The sequence below is a fragment of the Asterias rubens genome, chromosome 4 (genome assembly GCF_902459465.1).
Source record: "Asterias rubens chromosome 4, eAstRub1.3, whole genome shotgun sequence".
Classification (NCBI taxonomy): domain Eukaryota; kingdom Metazoa; phylum Echinodermata; class Asteroidea; order Forcipulatida; family Asteriidae; genus Asterias; species Asterias rubens.
This window is the reverse complement of record NC_047065.1, coordinates 8,704,088-8,719,948: the sequence shown is the minus strand read 5'-3', so window position 1 is coordinate 8,719,948 and position 15,861 is coordinate 8,704,088. Positions and strand designations below refer to the sequence as shown.

Here is a 15,861-nt window from a genome sequence, read left to right as displayed (position 1 = left end):
AGGGTAATGGTAAGTTATTCAACACCAGTGTTTATGTTTGGTTCAAAGGGTTGGACTGTCTAAGTTGAGTTGGTGAATCCGGTGTGATTCTCTATGCTTGCGGTGTGTGTCATACTCTTGCGAAGCGCATGTATAATATTGTGTGCTTTAAAATTTATTATTTGTAAATAAAGGTAAAATAATGGATGATCAATGATTTATGTGTTATATAATGAATTATATGTAAATAATTGCGTTTAATAAATGTTTTACATTTGGCGCCCCATAGAGTCGCGACCCCAAAACTATGGTTATGACGTCACTTGGAAAAAACACAACCGTGGTCGACTATGGCGTGTCGAACGTTGCATTATTCGATAATGTACAATATATGTGCGATGTTTCTCATATATATGCGATAATTGTCACATGTGCGATATTCATTTGATGTATGCAATAAATGTAATATATATGCAATAAATTGTAATATATTTGCGATAATTTTTAATATATGTTTGATAATTTTGTAGTATATTATAATATGCGATCATTTGTATGCGATGTTTTGTGACGATATACATATGCGATAGTTTTAATATACATGTGCGATGTTCGTTCTTATATATGTGCGAAAACGGAATTGTGGGATATAGTATGGCTTCCTGTCCACTTGATCCCCGTATCCGTAATGTTTTGGATCGGGCCAGACTATACTGTGGACGGTATAGTATGGTTCCTATGGTTCAATGAGATTGGCGTAGGGTTTAACTGATGGTCAGGGTACGAGACTCGAGCCGCGTATAGACCTTTCTTTTGTTGATCAACAAACCGCCTTGATGGCATGGTCGGTCAAAAGTTAGTAAAACACTAAATCGTAAAAACAGATGTTTTAACAAAATTCAAAATTTTCTGCAAACTTTCAATTAAATAAAGTACTTCTCATAATTAGTTGTTTTGTTTCAAACAAAATCGACAAATTTGGTTACATTGTTACAAAAAATAGCGATCTTTTCTTGATTTGCACTTATGGCTTTCCATAGTTTTCCAATCTGGGTTGGCAAAAACTCGGGCTGTGACGTTGCAAAAGAAAGGTCTATTTCCGAAATAGCCAGCCGCGTATTCGGATAATAGAACACATACAGTACAGGGAGGTGACAAAATGTTGCATTTTGCTCAAATCTGAAGGTGAAGATCTGTTTTATTCGAACGAATTCTGCAATATTAGCATAATTTAGAAATTGTTAATTGATAATATGTCAATTTCATAGCTTTACATGATTAAACAATAATTTATAAAAAGTGAAAAACTTTAACAAAACGTCAAGAAATGACCCGCAAACCAAAAGGCAAAAAATTTTATTTTTTATTTTTTACATTTTTTAATATGTCAAAAAATCATCACTGTTTAAATACAAAACCATAACTTGAAAAGAATTTATACCCTTCGTTAAAACAAAACATTTAATTTGTAATCCAGAACTTTCAAGACTAATATATTAATTAGTTGGGCTGAGCTAGTTAGTAATCTGAGATTATTTTTCCGCCCAGGAGATATGGTCAGGGATGTAACAAACATATTTATGAAAGAAAATATTAAAATTTCATAAATTAAAAGTGACACAAATTTCGTCAAAGTTAGGTATGTTACCCGCACTTTGTACATTATTGGGCCATACACACGCTAATTTGAGACAAACTTTAATTAGTTGGGCTGAGCTAATTAGTAATATGAGATTATTTTTCCGCCTAGGAGATGTGGTCAGGGATGTAACAAACATATCTATGAAAGAAAATATTAAAATTTCATAAATTAAAGGTGACACAAATTTCGTCAAAGTTAGTATGTTTACCCGCTCTTTGTACCTTATTAGGCTATACACGCGCCAAATTGAGACAATCTTTAATTAGTTGGGCTGAGCTAATTAGTAATCTGAGATTGTTTTTCCGCCTGGGAGATGTGGTCAGGGATGTAACAAACATATCTAAGAAAGAAAATATTAAAATTTCATAAATTAAAAGTGACACAAATTTCGTCAAAGTTAGGTATGTCTGCCGCACTTAGTACATTATTAATACACATGCTAATTTGAGACAATGTTTAATTAGTTGGGCTGAGCTAATTAGTAATCTGAGATTGTTTTTCCGCCTGGGAGATGTGGTCAGGGATGTAACAAACCTATCCCTGAAAGAAAATCTTGAAATTTCATAATTTAAAGGTGACACAAAATTCGTTAAAGTTAGGTATGCTGATAAAGCATCCCTGGTGGTGTCGACGTGTATTGACGGTCGTTTGCGGATTTTTTTTAATTCGGTGCTGAGGAGAATTCGGTGCTGGGCCCGATTTAGTGTTGGGCCCAAACACGGTGCTCACTTCAGCCTGGTTCCAAACAGACCGATTGCGCTGCCAATGTTTAGATGTGATAACGTGACCTATAGTGGGTTTAGAAAAAAACACAGCTACACAGAAAAGACATGGGAAGACTCGTACCGATGGACCCTAATTTGCTGTATTTTCACTAAATAACACTTTTAACTAAAAACGGAACCTTTTTTTATAAAGTTGAATATTGTGACATTGATTTAAATCACATTTGATGTCCCCAGTATTTTACTACAAAAGAGGAATTACTTTTGAGAGTATGGTTAGACTACGTAATTACCGCAGTTTGTGCGAGCTCACGCGCCGTGGAATTTGCGTTGTGCACGGAGTGAAGTTGGGCTGTGATGGGGAGATCACGAATTTGTCCGACTCCTTATATATCCCTATACCCTAAACAAAATAATTTGAGGGTGATAATAAAGGGATTTGTAGCTTATTTATTATTGAAACATCATTACAATTAGAGCAATGTATAAAACCACACTTTCCGTGCACAAACACATGACATCATGTGAACATTCTCGTGGAATTTAGTGGTTTCCCATTACTGGCATTGTTCAGCCACAGGTAAAGGCTCATGTTACAAACTCCGAAATATTCGTCATTGATTTCGAGAATTTAGTCTTTTTTGAGCCAAAAATTTCAACTGTAATCATGTCTTGTTAACGCACCTTTATATGCAGTACCCTAGTTTGTTTACACGCATCTAATACCCACCATCGGTCACGTGACGCGGAGCGCAAACATTAAGCCGAAACTTGACGAAATTTATCAAAAATTATTGACTTACTCCTCATGATTTGTTATTATCTGCCCTAAAAATTATCCAAATGATTAACTAAACCCGGCCCTTGCCATATTTTGGTGTCCCATTGGAAATGCTGTATTATTAACCCCGCCCCCTTTAGTTAGTCCATCGAGTGATAGGGCGATATGATGGGTAAACGAACTATGACGTTTAATGGTGAATTTTAGCACCCCCCCCCCTATTTTGACCTAAATTTAAGGTGTTTTTTCTTAAAATGAAAATGCTGGACTTTAACCCTTTATTAGTTTTTAAAGATGCTATGTCAGATGTTTGGCCCCAAACATTAAAAAATAGATTTTTTTGAGTGAATGGTATTTCAAAGAGTATACCCCGCTCTACGAAAAAAGGTTTAACTTTTACTTTCAATGGTCAGGAACCGTGACAAAAAAATTAAAATGTTTCTTATAAAACACATAAGAATTGGTCACGTGATATATTGTCGACAAAAAACTAATTTTGAGCACTTTATTTCTCTGCTACTAATAATTGGCGGACTTTTTCGAGCAATTGCTCAAATGAAAGCTTGTAACTTTCTCGATCCCATCAAAAAACCTATTGAATTTTAAATCAAAATTTGTGGGTCAATCGGCCAAAAATCTGACATAGCATCTTTAAGTTCTACCCTCATATGATACAATTGTTGAAACTCTCCCTAATTGTTACTCATTTTGTACATACATGTTATTTATAGGCTCTAGTGTCCATATTGTTAAAGTGACGTATCCGAAGGCCTACAACTAGGAAATATATTAAGGATATAACTAGCAACATTTTGTTATAATCCTTGTTTTTCCTGTTTTTACATAAAAGTTATAAAATTTTAATCTTTTCGATTTTTGCCCCTAATGGGAGCTGAGAATGAAAAGGTGGCAGTTTGGCTAGGTTCAATAAGGTCTTCATAGAAATTGATTGAACCAGGAGGTGTGACATGATCCATTTGTTTTGCAGTCAAACCGGTTGGCTTCGATTTTCACTGGGAGGGCCGGGGCTGGGTTGGCATGGGTTTTTCACTGGAAAGGGGTGGGGCCAGGGTTTGAATGGTTTGCTCATTATTTGGAAGGTTCCCGAAACTTGGCAAAAAATACAATGGGTAAGCATTACTGTTCATTCGTTTTGATTGTTTATCTCATTTTAGTCAAATTTAAAGGGGTTGGGCATGTCATTTGAACCACTAAACATACAATGGAAAGCCTTGCTGCTAGTTTTTTTGAGTTGTCATGTAAATTTAGTTTTATTCCGAGGGGTAAGCCTTGCTGCTCATTCCTCTAAATGTTTCATTTCTGTTTAGCTTTAATTGGGTGCGTTTGATTAGCTTCCCCATGTCACCCCAGCGTTGTTCATTTGGGTGAGCCCCTGACAACAGCTATATGCAACGATTAGGTGAGCCCCTGGAATGACGTCAATGCACCCATTGAAGACCACATACCAATGCTACATTAGTTTGGGTCAATATGAAGCAAGTACCGAAAGACACGTCCAATACTTTGGTCGGATTTGAGGCAACACATAAGTACATGTTCAGTTGAAGGGATCTTGACCAAGATCTTGACCAATAAGAAATCAGTGGGTCTAAACTGAGTCATGTTCTGGGTAGGTGTTGAGTTGAAGAAAACATTAACCAAAAAAACATCACATTGGTTCACATTTAAGGCACTTACTAGAATTTAAGGTCTGCGTATTACTCTTGGTATAAAAGGAAAAGTCATAGGCAAGAAAAGCTGTCCAAACATTGGTGTAATGCTCAAGGAGTCTATACTCTATTTATTCATCTCCAACCAGTTACTGTACAATATTTACAACAATGACTATACAGAGGCCAAGTATGTACTGGGCTAGGTACTAGAAGACTCATTTACACCTTAAGCCAGGTTTTGAATCATGCGAATGCAAAGTGAGTATTGACGATTGTCATCAAAACTCTCCTTCACTGCGAATAACTCGCACGAATTGCGCACAGCTCAACAGTGGCGAATTGTTCGGTGCGAATCTGTCACATCAATACTCGCTTCGCATTCACATTCGCAAATAGTATTAAAGCCACTGGACACCTTTGGTAATTGCCAAAGACCAGTCTTCTCACTTGTGTATCTCAACATAAACATAACACAACAAACCTGTGAAAATATGAACTCCATTGCCTTTCTGCAATATGATTCAACATGTCAACCCTTCTATAATCTGCCCTTTATTATTTCATGCTAAACTATGCTAGCCTGCGATATGATATTATGTGGTACAAGCGACGATTTTGTGCATGCATCTACACAGTTCGCAGTCAACCCTCTTACTAATTGACCATTCAATATCATGAACTGTGGGTTTGAGTGAATGCACTGTAGTATCATTTGGTAAAAGCATCTACATAGTGCACAGTCAACCCTCCTACTGTCTGACCATTCGACATCACTAACTGTGGTTTTGAATGATAGGTAAACTATACAAGCATGGAATATAACATCATGTAGTGAATGCATCAGCCATCGAAACAGTACAAACTCAACCCTCCTACTGTCTTTCCACAGACCCCTTGCAAAATGTAAAATGCTACAGGGATGCTGAGCTCACGCGCCAAATTTTTTCACACAAAGAACATCTGTCGTTTAATTTGCCTTCTTTTGACCCCAGTGAGGGCATTTTTTGACCCTAGTTAGAGGACTTTTTTACCCCTGTGAGGGTGCATGCAAGAGGTCTATAAATCATCAATATCTGTGGTTTTGAATGGTAGATGCACTGTTCCAGCCTATGATAAAAATGATATGATATTGTAGTGACAAATTGTACAAAGTAGACAGAGGTGTTCATGTATGTATACAGTTGTTCCACCCTACAAAAAGCATAAAGTTAAATGGTATTCAAATATTTAAAAGCATAAGATCATTCAACAAAGTCTAGATCACAGGTGTGAGAGCATAATAACACCATGTCCGATTCAAGCCACTTCTGATGCGGCCATTGGCTGATAAGACAACGTCAGAAATCATCACTTTTTGTCCCCAACACAGAGAATTGTGTAGAATTGTTGTCTGATAGAGCTGTCTTTTGAATCAACCTCCTTTGCCATGTTAACTTCAGATATTGGGGTCACACACAGGTTAGCAGCCGATTTCACAAAACTTTAATACCCAACTGTGTAAGTCCACTGGCGCAATGTTTATGGAGCAACTTGCGCATGTTACGTTTTCCAACTGCAGAACTTTCCCGAACCGTGGACCCCATTGTCCCATTTTGTTATAGGTCCCTGGTTTGAATGTGTATACCTTCTGACACACCCACTGTGGGACTAAATCCCCAATGAAACCTGTCATATCCACTGTCGAAGCCTTCAATTTTGACACACCCTGTTATTGCCACGTCATGTTTTGACATCCGAAAGCACCATGGTTTGAGGCAATTTCATACATGTACATATTGTAGTGGCGGTGCCGATCGACCGGTGGGGGCGCCAGCACGACTCCCCTTCGGAGCAACGCTTGTGGCCCAGACCAGCCGATCGTGTCTGCTCGCTGGAGAGGGCGCTCTCTGGCTTAGATTTCTGCTTCGTGTAATTTTATGACTTATTGTGTGTGAATAAACCTCCAAAGAAACGGACAGAAAAGGCAGTTAATTGTACCTTCAATTGTGTCATTAAACTGTGTACAACGCAACCCACGGTCGACGCTACAATATATTTGTACAGACTTGATATAACTAGGCCTGGGCACCAGTGAAATTTACTACTCGACTAGTCACACCTGAATTAGTCGCGACTTCAACACTAGTCGGGACTAATTATCTTCATAAATCTGGGACATTATCTCCATAGCATTATTGTTTGCCAAAGCTGCAATATAGTCAAATTCACGCTGAAAGGATTGAAGGATTGTGTCACTGCTGAGTCTGATTGTGTTGCGTAAATAAATAACGTGGTAGTGAATAGTCATGAGCAACACAATTGGTTCACCAAGCAGGTAGTCATGACTTTTTTTGTAGCTGTTGTGGCACCACGATTAATCAAGTAGTTGAAAAGCGGTACTCCAACTCAACTAAGTAAACAATAGTTCAAACTCTGGTGTTTCTGATCAATAGAGTATGGGTTGGAGTCTCAGTTGTGACAACTAAGTCCTTAAAGACACTGGACACCTTTATTAATTGTCAAAGACCAGTCTTCTCACTTGGTGTATCTCAACATATGCACCAAATAACATAACTTAACTCAAGTGGTCGTCGAAGTTGCATGATAATATGGAAAAAAAAAAACCCTAGTCACACAAAGTTTTTTTGATTTCGAGAACTCACACGTTGGGTCTCAAAATTAATTCAAATTATTTCCTGAAAGGTTCTGTTTTTATCAAAAACTGCATTACCTCAGAGGGAGCCGTTTCTCACTATGTTTAATACTATCAACGGCACTCCATTCCTTGTTTACCAAGTAAGTTTTTATGCTTACAATTTGTTTTGAGTATTAACCCACAGTGTCCAGTACCTTTAAGCAAGACACTTTTAACCATGACGCTTTGTTGGTCCCGTGTGTTGTAAATCGCATATAAAATAACCCAGTGTACTTATCGAAAAGTGAAGCCATTCACCATGGTTTCCTGGTTAATAATTGGCTGGATATTGCGTCACAAAGAAGTAGCTTTCATAATTTGAACATAGTCCCACATACCTTGCATTAAAATACTGAATGCTGAAGCGCCTTGAGCGTTAAACTAAGTGACGCTAGTTACTATTATTATTAGTCACATTTGACAATGGTACAATGGTCCAATACCTTTTTGAACGTCAAAGTCAGGACACAAGTCATAATGTATGGACGAGTCACAAATCAAGTCACAACAAGTCATAGTTTATCACCAAGTCAAGTCAAGTCACAATCAGTCAAGTACAAAGAGCACATGTTTTTTCTCCCCAAGCGGCCTAATAAAGAAAGAAATTTGACTCGCCCACCGCTATCTCAGTTCGCATTAGGTGACCTAATTAGAGCTCTGGCCTGCTCGGTCTATTTAATCTCAGTCAGAGCAGACCATGCTTGTGCCGCAGCTACGTGCATCAAGGTGTTTAGAACGCGCGAAGAGACCAAACATAAGCTGAAAGTCGAAGCCTATGGAATTGCCTCAGTAGCTTCTGACTTGCGTTGGTAACAAGTCATTATATGCAAGTCCAAGTGAAGTCAAAAGTCATACTGAAAATTACAATTAAAATCTCAAGTAAACAAAATAGCAAGTCGAGTCTGACTCCAGTCCAAGTCACATGAATCGAGCCAACAACTCTGCCTCACAATGCAATGCCTCAAATCACCTCCGAAGTTGCAATAGTTAAACATTTTGCTGAACAAAAAGACAAGCTTACCTTGAGACCATTTTGTGGGCTCATTAGGAAGTTCCTTCGTAGGTCGTCAAACATGATGGTGTTGGTAGTGGTGTACTGCTCGAATTCACCCCAAATAACACCTAGAGGTTTTGTCTGTAAGTGAAAATCAGAATAAAACTGTAGTCAAGGCCTGTAGTGAGGCCAACGCTCTGTTACTCCCCAAAAGCGATGGTAAAAACAGTAGATTAGATATCAAAAGTTCCGAAAATTCGCTTTATTTGGTGCTCCGACAACTTTGTATGCGTCGTTGGACGTACGCTCGATAAATTACGATGAGGCCTTAGGTTCAAAAATCGTGTACACGTTATTGGAAATAAAGCAGAAATCATTCAACAGTTGTAGCAACCAATCATTAAATGTATTTATTTTCAAAACAATTTTGCAGAAATTTACTTTGTCGTTAAAGTCCATACCAACTGGCGCGTTTTTTTATCTGCTGTTTACCAGAACTTCTTCCTTTCAGTCAGATATTACTCCCCGCGGCTATTGAGTGGCTGTGATTATGAGTTTGTTTTAAAGGAGGGTACCACTTTCATACCAGCCTTAAGTTAGTCGGATCCTCTGCTATTAGCAGCGGTGATTATTGTTGAGGGGGAGACCAGACTTAGACCACTCAAATCCGTGGCTATCGGTGATTATGGATTTGTTGCGTAGGGAACCAAACACCACTGCTGATCCCAAATTCATCGTGTTATACAATATTGTCTGAATGGCCCATCTCCATACAAATTAACCAAACTGGACGTACAAACCCTAAAAATAACAAGGCAAATGTTTCACAAAGTTCGTTACTATAATGAAAGCAGTTGCGTGACAATCACCCTCTTTTTCTATAGCTTCGACTTGGAAGAGCAACTAATTTATTTGGTCTGTGATTCTCTCTATTTTTATATAGGGAGGGCCAACAAATCTATTTATTTTTATGGGATCATTAGAGTTGTAGAGATATTTGTGAGTATTATTTTGTGTTTTTACCCTCATTAATGCCCAAATTATTGTGATGTTGTAGCTCTCTATTTGGATCGTTTTATTTGTAAAACCATGTGTGTATGCCAGGCAGTACTGTCACACACGTGCGTCCGTTAGCCTCTGTGTGTGCTGACCTTTTTGTGAACTTCGTGCATTGTGTTATGTAGGCTACATGTAGTGTATACTGTAGTGTTATAACTTTTTGTATGTTTTCTATGGGTTGGAAGTATTAAAACCTGTATAGAAGAGATTGTCATATAAACGTCATTGGCTTATTGACTGTATTATTATTTAAATGTATTTTGGCGAATGCTCGTCCTTTATTAAGTATAGAGGACCGTCTCTCACCTTCCCGTCTCTCCTTACATAAATTACAATTTTCCATATCGATTATAAATACAATTTCCTACGAAATTATTATTACCTGTAAGAAAACCTCCCTTACCCCACATTATATTTTATTTCACAACATGTATACTAAAGAATCTCCCCCATCTAGCGGGGTGCCGCGCGAAGAGCGGCATCCCGCTAGTTGTTAATAAGTCAATACTTCAACGGCCTGCCTGCTACCGGTCGGTTGCACTGCCACCAACCGCCCAGGCGTCGTTAGTTACCTATGTATACATGTACATGTACATGCATGACATTGTAATCTGTGTGCGATGTGTGTCATTCGATCCATAGCGTGCTCTATACCGTTTATGGTCATTCGTTCGCCTTGCTTGTGCAGCGTCGTTGCCGTTGGTATTGTCTAAAAAGGCTCGGTGCTACATGAAGGTAGACATTTTAGTGCAATCATGATGGACGTAGAAAATGGTTGTGTGTTTCTTTAATCGTTGCCTGTTCTCTATAATAATCCAAAGGCAAAGAGTAAGTTAAGTATATTCAATATTGATATATCAAAAGAGGGAATAAAATTTCGTATTCGCAGGTACATGTAGGGTCATGTTTATATCGACCGTCATATGTTATCGACCGTCATATGTTTTCGAATCCCAACTTTGATTCCCGTTTACCGCGAGACTGTGCAAGCTCCATCCCCTGGGATGATAGAAGCTCTGCAGTTTACTCACGGTCTGTATTTTCGTCGACGTCAGGCATAATCATGCTGAGAACAAAGTTTCTTGTCGGAGGTTAAACAAAACATTTATTTATCTTTATTATAAATTATAATTATAGTAGGATAGGTCGCCTAGATGATGAATTTTTGGTATAGGCCTACATGTATGTAAATTACTAGTCAGTCAGGCTAGTGCATTATGCCAACGATCAAAATGAGTCAAAGAAACAAACAACATCCAACCTCGAATGTTCAAAACAAAATTATCATCTGCTAGATTGAGTTTCATTAGTCATTCAGTCACTGGATCATTGTTTTGAACTTTCAAGGTTGGAGGATGCTTCTTTGAGTTTGACTCATTTGTTGATTAATGGCATAATAATGCACATTTTTAGTGATTTAATTTTAAATACAAAAAAATCATCATTTTATAAATGCTGAGAGCATAACCTACTGTACTAGTCTACAGGACACTTTATTCTCAGCATGATTTAAGCCTGATGAAAATACAGACGGTGAGTAAACAGCAGAGCTTCTGTCATCCCCGTGGATGGAGCTTGCACAGTCTTGCGGTAAACAGGAATCAAAGTTGGGGATGAAAACATGTGAGGGGCGATAACATGACCCTATGATAATAAGTGATTAGTAAATAAATCAATATGATACAGGCATATGTACTACAACTTCAATTCAAACTGGAATGATTTGTATTTCTTGTATTGTAATGTATTGAACGTTAAAGCCATTGGACACTTTCGGTAATCGGTATTGTCCAAGTCCCACACTTCGTGTATCACAACTTATATATAAAATAACAAACCTGTGAAAATTTAGGCTCATCGGTCATCGGAGTCTGGAGAAAATAACAGGAGAACCCACTCTTGTTTCCGCACGTTTCGCCGTGCCATGACATGTGTTTAAAATAAATCCGCAATTCTCGCTATCGAGAATTGATATTGTTTTAATGTTTTCTCAAAAAGTAAAGCATTTCATGGAATAATATTCAGGAAGAAGTCTTTCACCATTACCTTCTGTAGTGTAAACCCTGTAAATTATTTGTAAATCTGCTACGGTCTTTTTTTGTTTTTTTCTGTACCGAAAGTGTCCAATGGCTTTGAGTAATATTTAACACTCACTCTGTGATTTTGGTCCACACTATCGGCTACCAACCTGCAGATGAGATTATAACGTAGGCCCCACACTTACACTGTACACTTAAGGTTTGATGGGATTTTTTGTATTGTAGGCTTAAATGCCTTTTAACACCCCATATCCATTTTCGTTCAGTGTCAAAGCTGTTTTTGAACTGGTTGGTTGTCTTGGCGTTGACCATTTTGGCTGGGAGTCTATTCCAGTTATCAACAACTCGCTGTGTGAAGAAGTATTTTCTGAGATTGAGCCTTTGTTTAGCCTTTTTTTAATAGCTTCATGTCATGCCCTCTTGTGTTATTTGTTTGTGAGAGTGTGAAAAGACTGCTGGCATCTATATCCACGAGCCCCTTGAGAATCTTGAAGGTTTCAATGAGGTCCCCTCGCACTCTTCTTACTTCCAGGGGAAAGAGGTCAAGTTCTGTTAAAGGAACACGTTGCCTTGGATCGGTCGAGTTGGTCTTTGAAAAGCGTTTGTAACCGTTTTTTATAAAATGCATATAATGGGTAGAAAGATGTTGTAAAAGTAGAATACAATGATCCACACAAACATGCCTCGAAATTGCACGGTTTTCCTTTTACCTCGTCGACTAACATGGTCGGCCATTTATGGGAGTCAAATTTTGTACTCCCATAAATGGCCGATCGTGTTAGTTCGCACAGTAAAATGAAAACCACGCAATTTCGAGGAAAACTTGTATAGATCATTGTATTCTACTTTTAACATAACTTTCCAACCATATGCATTTTATAAAAAAGGGTTACAAATGCTTTTTATAGACCAACTCGACCGATCCAAGGCAACGTGTTCCTTTAATCTTTTCCCCGTATGCCTTTTCCCTCAGACTAGGTACTAGCTTGGTGGCTCTTCTCTGCACTTTCTCCAGACACTTTATATCTTTCTGTAGGTATGGGCACCATGCTTGAACGCAATACTCAAGGTGTGGTCTGATGTAAGCTTTGTACAGGATAGCAAAGCTTTCCCTATCAATTTACTTGAAGGTCCTTCTGATGATCCTAAGGCTCTGCATTGCTATACCAGCAGCTTTCGTACACTGTAGGGTGGGTTTACAGTCTCGTGTGTTGTACACCCCAAGATCCTTCTCTTTGTCTTCTGCTTGTACATGTATTTCTACCCGGTTTAATATGTAACTTCTGAGTGGGTTATCCTTGCCCATGTGCATACACTTACACTTGAAGCATTAAACCTCAGCAACCGGGTATCGGACCACTTTTCCTGGGTATGCAAATCTTGTTGCAGCATGTTTCCCCCATCTGTACTCTCCTTCGAGACTTTGTTGTAGAGCTTGGTGTCATCAGCAAATAATTTTGATGTAGATGTTACAATATCCGGCAGGTCGTTGATGTAGAGGAGGAATAGTATTGGACCTAGCACAGATCCTTGTGGTACGCCACTCAATACGTCTGCCCAGTTGGACAGCTTGCCTCTTTCTCCTACATGCTGCTTCCTGTTACTCAGGAATTCCTGGATCCATTTGATTATCCTTCCTTCAAAACCACAGGCTTTCAGTTTGGAAATGAGGTGCTTGTGGGGCACAGTGTCAAAAGCCTTGGAGTAGTCCAAATAGAAAACATCCACTCCAGACCCACTGTCCAGGTTCGTTGTAATATCTTCAAGGTTGACTAGAAGGTACTTTGGACATGCAGGATCTTCTTGGGATAAAGCCAAGCTGAAACTGCTGAATACCCCCCCCCCCCATATTTGCAATGGAATGCAATAAAGGGAGACAGACTTTGTGTTACTGATTGATTTCTTCTAGAAACTACGTATATTAAGGCTCCTCGTGCCTAATATTTGTCAGACCCACGCACTGTTTTCCAATATTGATAATAATTGATGTGCTTTTGTACTGAAGAAATAGGTCCTAATGAAAAAATGAGCAATGACTATGAATGCACACCAATTTTTAGCCCGATCCAACGGAGTAGTACGGACCACTTGATATTGAAGTGAATTTTGACTGTTCCTACGGTGTTTAACTGGTATTTAGCCAGCGGACCAAGAAAGATCCTTGAGTCTAAGGCTAAAGGAGTTAGCTGGACTCCAGGAGTAACCAGCACAAAGGAAAGTGGGATCTTTTTTAAACTAATGTGATAAAATTAATAGGGCTTTAAAGACCCTGGACACTATTGGTAATTGTCAAAGACCAGTCTTCTCACTTGTTGTATCTTAACATGCATAAAATAAAAAACCTGTGAAAATTTGAGTTCAATTGGTTGTTGAAGTTGCGAGATAATAATAAAAGAAAAAACACCTTGTCACACCCAGGGTGTGCTTTCAGATGCTTGATTTCGAGACCTCAAATTCTTATTCTGAGGTCTCGAAATCAAATTTGCGGAAAACTACTTCATCTCCCAAACTACGTCACTTCAGAGGGAGCCGCTTCTCACAATGTTTTATACTATCAACCTCTCCCCATTACTCGTTAAGGTTTTATGCTAAATAATGAATTTGGGTAATACCAATAGTGTCCACTGCCTTTACACATCGATGCAGTGCAAACTTTGTAGTCGGTTTTTCACTATTCTCTCGCGGCCCAGGATGGCCGATCGATCTCGAACTTCTACAGGTTTGTCAGTTTATGTAACGGTGGATTACATAAAGTGCTTACACGGCCAGCAACCTTTTTGCCAGCAAAACCAATTCTGTAATGTTCCTTTAAAACGCTCAGAACTCTTTCTATAAGACCATGGAGATGAGTTTGGATTACAAGACCCATTTAAACAGTAGCACTATGTAATGGTTTACATAATGAAGGTGCTATAGCACAATCTGCAGCCATAAACAATCATGTCAAACTGTTCTGCATTACACAACACATGGGACCTATGACCTTAATGTCCCATCCGAACGACAAAGAAATAATGGTTGTAAAGTGTTTTGTTTTTAGGACACAAGAGCCAAGACTTGGACTTGAACCAACACACTCCTGCTGATCAGAAACACCAGAGCTTGAGTCCAGTCTGCTTGACCAGCTGTCAGCTGCGTCACACAATAGTGCTGTCTAGAAATATTCCAACTGTCAAGTTAAATAGTACATTTTTACACTTTCTTTTCTTTTTTGACAGGAGTCCGAATCGAAATAAAAATGTCGTGCAGAAGTGTTTCCACTAGTGGAGACACCAATCCTCTGCAAATGCTCCATAAAGCTTGCTCTCCCTCTGAAGAAATTAATGCTCTCCAAGAACTCAGTAAAAGTCTAACTCCAACTGTGACTGGTGAAGATGACGTTGAGCGTCAGTGGTTGTCAATAGCTGCTGATAATCTTGGTGATGGTCCATGCAATCCATTCCCAGCATACGCTCCACAAGATTTTTTCTCTAAAGTGGATTTGGAAAGGTTTGTAATACTGTGCCTTTAAACATGAATGTTATATACAGATAGCGTAGCTCCCCGAAGGTATTGGAAGTTGACAAACTAGTTCCAGAGGCGCAGCCGAGGGAACTTGTTTGTCAACTTCCAATACCGACAAATCTCCCGAATTAACCATGTTATTTTTGTTTTACTATAGACCGTATTGAATATGACCTCCTCCCGAAATATCCATGTTACATTTGTTTTACTATAGACAGTATTGAGTATGACGTCATAGCGGCTCAAATATCTGACCTACAAGATGGCGTCTGTGCGTGCCTGTGTGCGTTCATGTGCCGTAGAAATCAAACCGGGAATGTTGCGTGTTGTGTGCATCGATGATGTATATGTTGGACACGCATACGATTTGCCCTACAAGATGACGACTTTTCATAGCAAAAAGGGATTATTCAATATGGTCTATACTTTTAATACATTCATTTTCCGGAACATGAGTTTGCAGCAAGGGAAAATGACAGCTGTGAAATAAAAAGCACATGATAAGTTTGTTCATGTGTTGGATGTCGCTAGAGACAGCGCTTTTCGTGCCTGTATACACAATCCACGATCGTACCACGATCGTAAAGCACATGACAAGTAAACTTGGGCGGTTCCAGAAATTTGGGGCTCGGTTCCGATTCCGAAAAAAAGCTCGGTTCTGAGACATACCCGGTTCCAATTCAATATAAAACATAAGCCGCCCGTCCCGAGCTCACACACACACAATTGAGCCGATCTATTTTAACTGAAAATAACCAAGTTAATCAGACATCGGTCTCGAGCTCACACAC

General features: G+C 38.8%; 1 protein-coding gene across 2 annotated transcripts in view; it reads left to right on the top strand.

Annotated features, from left to right (window-relative positions):
* Positions 1 to 10,197: 10,197 nt before the first annotated feature.
* LOC117289084 overlaps positions 10,198 to 15,861 on the top strand; it is a 47,832-nt gene continuing 42,168 nt past the window's right edge. For both annotated transcript variants that reach the window (XM_033770032.1, XM_033770031.1), the window contains exons 1-2: positions 10,198 to 10,355; positions 14,785 to 15,055. In XM_033770032.1, coding sequence (XP_033625923.1) covers positions 14,805 to 15,055 — 251 coding nt within the window. In that variant the 5' untranslated portion in view covers positions 10,198 to 10,355; positions 14,785 to 14,804. The remainder of the gene's footprint in view (positions 10,356 to 14,784; positions 15,056 to 15,861) is intronic.